Raw genomic sequence first — 6943 nt, forward strand, 5'->3', positions numbered from 1 at the left:
TCCTCCTCCTCCTCCTCCTCCTCCTCCTCCTCCTCCTCCTCCTCCTTTTCTCATAGGAACAAGAAGACTTGCCTGATCGCAGACTAACTTCTCCCCCGTCCATCCCCCATCCCAGGCCGCCACTCAGTAACCAGCAGCACCATGATAGATGATATAACACATGTCAGCAGGCCAGTATCCCGGATCAAACCCGATATCTCCCGTGCCTATCCGGAAACGCACACTTAGTCTAACTCCCACCCTGTGATACCTGACTCCTTGTGTTGTTACTGGCGTTATAAACTTACGGCATCCCCAGGCGCCAATATGCGGCTGACCTGCGTGACCCGTGAGCTGACATTTGACCCAGTTGAGCCTGATACCCCGTCCATTAACCCGTCACATGACGTCAGCCGGTCGATGATTGACAGCTCTGGCCCCCAGCGCTGCAGGGAGAGTGGAAATTGGCGGGAACTGTCCGCCAATCAACCTGACATTTGATACCCTGCTGGGGGTACATGTTGGCGGGAACTCTGGAGATCTGTCAGTCATTTGTGGCAGGAAAGGTGGCATATTGCAATGCGTAGGCCCGGAAGGGCTACAATTGAACAAGTAGAGTACCAAATGATGATCAACTCATCTTTTGATAACTCTCTGCCATCAAATGTAGCAGGTGCATTCTCACCCCGCTTTTGAATCACGCTTGTGGTTTGTTGCGCGGAAGGATTGTATTAAATACGGGCTATATGATACCGATATATCTGACAACAGTACTGGCACTCCTGCTCAAATTCCTGCAGCTACCAGTTAAGCTGTAATGCTGCACCTAAAGCCTGTCATCAATAGCTTGGTTCATGCTCCTTGGTTCATGCAATCGTGAAACGGTGCGCTACCTTGCGATCTAGCGTGGCACTGCAGGTCTAAAACGCCCTCTCACAGAGATCAGAACGCATATGCGGCGACAAGAGTTCTGTCAAAGGTAAAGGCCTCGAAATAGTCATTGTCTTGGCCATAGTTTCGATTTTCATAACAACGTTCAGACGGGTTTTGTTTTCTTTTATCTTTGACATATCACCTAGAATGCCTGTCGCCGCACTTACGTTCTGATCTCTCTGAAAGGGCCTATTAAAGGCGAGTTTTTTTAGAATAAAACTGACCATGTCTCCCTCCCGTGTGTTCTCATGAGAATGAAACATGAGAATGAAACATGAGAATGAAACATGAGAACAAAACTGACCATGTCTTCCCTCCCGTGTGTTCTCATGAGAATGAAACATGAGAATGACACATGAGAATGAAACATGAGAATAAAACTGACCATGTCTCCCTCCCGTGTGTTCTCATGAGAATGAAACATGAGAACAAAACTGACCATGTCTCCCTCCCGTGTGTTTTCATGAGAATGAAACATGAGAATGAAACATGAGAATAAAACTGACCATGTCTCCCTCCCGTGTGTTCTCATGAGAATGAAACATGAGAATAAAACTGACCATGTCTCCCTCCCGTGTGTTTTCATGAGAATGAAACATGAGAACAAAACTGATCATGTCTCCCTCCCGTGTGTTTTCATGAGAATGAAACATGAGAATAAAACTGACCATGTCTCCCTCCCGTGTGTTTTCATGAGAATGAAACATGAGAACAAAACTGATCATGTCTCCCTCCCGTGTGTTTACATGAGAATGAAACATGAGAACAAAACTGATCATGTCTCCCTCCCGTGTGTTTCATGAGAATGAAACATGAGAATAAAAATGACCATGTCTTCCCTCCCGTGTGTTTTCATGAGAATGAAACATGAGAATAAAAATCCCATGTCTCCCTCCCTTGTGTTCTCGTGAGAATGAAACATGAGAATGAAACTGACCATGTCTCCCTCCCGTGTGTTTTCATGAGAATGAAACATGAGAATTTAACTGACCATGTCTCCCCTACCGTGTGTTCTCATGAGAACAAAACTGACCATATCTCCCCTCCCGTGTTTTCATGTTAATGACAGATGAAACTGACCCCGCTCCCCTCCCGTGTGTTCTCATGAGAATGAAACTGACCATATCTCCCCTCCCGTGTGTTCCAGGCGACCTGTTTATCCTGGTGTACTCCGTCGACAACTACGAGTCGTACATGGAGGTGATGCGGCTGCGCGAACAGATCCTGGAGTCCAAGGCTTCCTGCAAGACTCGGACCGCCGCGCCGCCCATGATCATCGCCGGCAACAAGGCGGACCGCCCCGAGACGGAACGGGAAGTGCTTTACGACGAAGTCGCAAAATGGGTGTCCACCGTCAAGAAGTGTGCTTTCCTGGAGACGTCCGCTAAAAAGAACGGCAACATCAACGAGCTGTTCCAGACACTGTTCGAACTGGCCAAACTCCCCCCGGAGATGTCGCCGTCGCTCCACCGAAGAGTGTCGATCGGCGACCAGGCCTGGGAGGCCGCCAAGAAGGGGATCTCCTTCTACCCCCGGGGGAAGCAGGACGACAACCCCCTGGGGGTGGTGAGCCCCCACGCCAGACGCCCGAGCTTGCGCAGTGACTTGATAGAGGCTGAGGCGAAAGCTGAGCAGGAGCAGCGACGGGCCGAGAAGCCCAGCATCCCCAAAATCTCTTCCGCGCTCAGCCCCTACAGGTCACAGTACAGGTCGTGTACATGTCAGTGATGCCCCAACAAGCCTGCATAGAGGCTACTACATGTCAGTGATGCCCCAACAAGCCTGCATAGAGGCTAGTACATGTCAATGATGCCCCAACAAGCCTGATTAGAGGCTACTACAAGTCAGTGATGCCCCAACAAGCCTGTATAGAGGCTAGTACATGTCAATGATGCCCCAACAAGCCTGATTAGAGGCTAGTACATGTCATTGAGGCCCCAACAAGCCTGATTAGAGGCTACTACAAGTCAGTGATGCCCCAGCAAGCCTGTATAGAGGCTAGTACATGTCATTGAGGCCCCAACAAGCCTGATTAGAGGCTACTACAAGTCATTGAGGCCCCAACAAGCCTGATTAGAGGCTAGTACAAGTCAGTGATGCCCCAACAAGCCTGATTAGAGGCTTTTAGAAGTCAGCCTGCATAGTGGCTATTGTCAGTGATGCCCCAACAAGCCTGTATAGAGGCTAGTACATGTCTGTGATGCCCGAACGAGCCTGCAGACAGGCCAGTACATGTCATTGAGGCCCGAAGAAGCATTAAGATAGACTAGTACATGTCAGTGATGCCCCGACAAGCCTGAATATAGGCTAGACTAATGGGGTACTCTGGTTAGTTTAATCCCCTAGGGGCCTGCAGCTAGGTTATCGCGACGTCCTAAACGTCTTTAGCCAGGTAATTGTAAATCGTTCAGAGGCTTGACACCAGGCTGTTGTGAGGCTCAAGAAGACTGGTGCGAGGCTATATGATGGGACATTCCTCCGTTTGAAGGCTCATGGGCCTGACGTCATCGGGGCAGTTACAACTCCATTCACGTGTTGGCGTACTGAGGAGAACTGCTTAAAGTTTTAACTATTCTTACACTGGTATCAGGTGACTTAGGGGTGCTTATGGAGGCATCCCACTGTCTCTACCCTTCTCCAGTTTGTTCAGGTTGTCACTAGTCCGCCAAAATATTCAGGTAATTAACAAATTAATTTATTTGGAGAGCGGACTAGGAACATGATAACACATTCCAACACTGTGAGAGGGGTACAATATGCTTTCTTCCCTATTTCTGTTGTAGACTTGATAAAAAAAAGAGTTGAACATTGAAATAGGCAAAATGAGTGGAAAGAGTAACAACGAAAATGGGCACGTTTCACCGAATATTCACGAATTGAAAATTGTAAAAGCATTTTATCTCAATGTTTCCTGAATGTACTCTTCCGCACAAATCCAAAAGTCTGGATCCTTAAGCTTATTCCAGCTTTATTGACCAAAAAGGAAGAAACCCAACACCAAATGACGTAATGTGACGTACTGTGACGTGTCGTAAGTCGTGGATCAATGGTGGAAAAATAACCAAAGTGTTAGTCTGCCCCACCCCTACACATATGAATGGAATATCCCTTCATGACGAAAGAGGCTACCCAGTTGTTGAGAGGCTCTGCTGCTATGCACACGTACCTGTCAATGAATGAACATGTTCATGAATGAACCTGTTCATGAATGAAGTTACGCACACGAGAGGCGACAGAAGTAACCCAGGACACTACAGACCAACTTATGCAGACGTTTTTTCTATACTATTCAAGTTTATCTCTGAGTGTCAGTAATCTGTGCTGAACGAAGTCCGTCCGAATCGCAGGGGTCGAATGTGGGCTTCAATGTATTCATCGCGCGATGTTCACGCGAGAGACCTTTGAACCGGTAGTAAAAGTCGCAAGAAAATTTGGGGCAGATGACGTAGTGTTTGGGCGGAAATGACGTAGAGTATAGCGTTTAGAAGACTGTTGTATTAAACGAGGATTCACCTTGGCGGGAACTGAAAGACAAATGATCTGCTCAAGTTTACGCTGGTTCTCCTGGTGTTTTCACTGCTTTGTAAAGTTTGCTTTTCCTTATTGTAAATAGACATAGTTGATTGGATTAGCAGTACAATACCGGCCGTGGAAGAGACAAGAAGCATGTTCACTCACCCAACTACGCCTGCGCATGCGCCTGCGCATGCACAGCTGAATCCATGAACATGCTTATCATCACAAATATAGATGAAATTGGGTGAAATATGAAATGCGGTTGCAACATTTCTGACAAAAAAAAGAAACGCAACAGTACCCATACCAAAAAGCAGCAGACGAATGCAGCCACGCACTATCAGGCAAACGTTTGAGAAAAAAGAAATACACAAATCACGAATAACACAAACAACAAAGAAGGAGTTTAGAATTTCTGAATCAACAGACTTCCCTCTAGTGACCAATGCCGCTTGTCGTTTCATGCGTGATACAGTCCTCTTGCCACGGCCGGTCTTGTCGAACGCTCTCTTTGGGCAGCCTATGTCACGTGGCTTCCAACTCAAGCATTTAAATAGTCGCGTTATAGTGACGTGTTATTTCCACCAACCAATAACGCGTTCTTTTTCTCCCAAAATGGAGAATCGGGTGCCTAAGTTGTTCTTTATGTAGCGCTTTATCAGAATGTTTACCCCGGCCGAATGTCGATGTTCATGTTGGAGAATTGTACATACTGTAATGATATATATAATACGAAACACCTTAAGATACGTACTTACACCGAGTCTCGGGACTTTCCCATACTTCAGACCTTTGTAGAAGGAGGACTAGGTCAACTGGGTCTTTTTTATGTGTAACAATGTTGGCTGAATCTAGGAAAGACTCAGATACGTGAGGTTGGGAGTGAAATCATGTGATTTTGTTCTCTCTTCTACCACATATTTACTTCTAAAACCGTCTCCCTCCCTCCCGTGATCCTAGCCTTCTTTCCTACCTACCTCCTTTTCTTCATCTTTTCTTCCCTCTTTCCCTCCCCTTCTCTCTCTCTCTCACTCTCTCTCTCCTCTCTCCCTCCATCTCTGTCTCTCTCCCTCCCTCTCTCTCCCCCCCTCTCCCTCTCTCTCTCTCTCACCTCTCTCTCTCTCTCCCTCCATCTCTCTCTCTGTCTCTCTCTCTCCCTCCATCTCTCTCTCCCTCTCTCTCTCCATCTCTCTCTCTCCCTATATTCCTCCCTCCCTCCCTCCCTCCCTCTCTCCCCCTCTCTCTCTTCCTCCATCTCTGTCTCCCTCCATCTCTCTCTCCCTCCCTCCGTGAGTTTTTCCCAGTCAAAGTTAGTAGAAGAAGCGGCCCGATGGCCTCTGCTATGCACAACAACCAACACCTTAATATATGGTCCCGAGACTAAGTTTATGAATGAAATTAACTGTTTCCTTGGTGATTATTAAAAAAAAAACATTTTGGAACTCACGGCTTGTCGTTTTTGTGTCTGTCTGTCTGCTACCAATAAATATGTGACATAGAATCTTAGCTGACTCCGAACTTTGAGATTAGCGATTTAGTTTGCGTGATATCGTATGACAGAAAAAACTTCGAGAATAGCGATTATGTTTCAGTAATATCGTATGACAAAAAGACCTGATATCAATGACGAGAATAAACAAACTACTTCAGCGAAAATCGAATTCTAGAAAGTTTCTTTCACTTCAGTATCAAGGGTTTTGCAGAATAAAAGTCCACAAATCCAATACGTACTCCGTGCACCCCCATGGACATAATGGACGAGCCAAGCAAGCCTCCCCCAGGGTGCACCGCGGCAAGAGGAAGATGGCGGCGCCCATGAGAGGTGAGCGGGTTTTGGGTCAGGGTAAATTTCTGGCGATACGAACGAAACTAAGCATGACTGAAGTGATATCGCCCATCGGTTGGTCCGCGGTGTTGTCGCAAAAATAGTTCGTATAACAAGACGTAATGACATCGTCCCTTTCTTGTGTTTTTTTAGGCGGGAACTTACATGGAGGGGGAGGGGGGTAGTGTTGTTGTGATCAGAAGGCCAAGGTGTTCCATTTCAAGGAGGGATTGCCAAGAAGTCAGAGACAGTGTGTCCTGGGGGTTGTTGACTAAGTAATGATTCATTAACATGGTGTATTCATGAACTTTGGGTGGGAAGTTGACAGAAAAGTGAAAACAAACTTGTACACACACACATACACAAGCACAGACACACACACACACAGACACACACACAAGCACACACATACACACACACACCTGCACGCACAGAAACACACACACACAAACACACACACACACACATACAATCGTGAATTTTTTGTTTGTGTGTGTGCTTGTGTGTGTGTTCATGTGTGTGTGTGTGTGTGTGTGTGCATGGGTTTATTCTCCATACTCAACACAGAGATTAGTACAAAAACAGTGTCCCGTATGTTGCGTTCAGTGTTCCAAACAGGCTTAACATTATAATTTTATATTACTAGTACAAGCCCTGAACAGCAGTATGAAGCGGATAGCTAATCATATG

At 46.5% G+C, this 6943-nt stretch overlaps 1 protein-coding gene across 1 annotated transcript in view; it reads left to right on the plus strand.

The window, feature by feature from the left end:
• LOC118429218 (GTP-binding protein Rhes-like) overlaps positions 1-5458 on the plus strand; it is a 51714-nt gene extending 46256 nt beyond the window's left edge. The window contains exon 2 of the mRNA XM_035839681.1: positions 2060-5458. Coding sequence (XP_035695574.1) covers positions 2060-2640 — 581 coding nt within the window. The 3' untranslated portion in view covers positions 2641-5458. The remainder of the gene's footprint in view (positions 1-2059) is intronic.
• The last annotated feature ends 1485 nt before the right edge of the window (positions 5459-6943 follow it).

This window comes from Branchiostoma floridae, chromosome 13, assembly GCF_000003815.2.
Source record: "Branchiostoma floridae strain S238N-H82 chromosome 13, Bfl_VNyyK, whole genome shotgun sequence".
Taxonomy (NCBI): Eukaryota; Metazoa; Chordata; class Leptocardii; order Amphioxiformes; family Branchiostomatidae; genus Branchiostoma; species Branchiostoma floridae.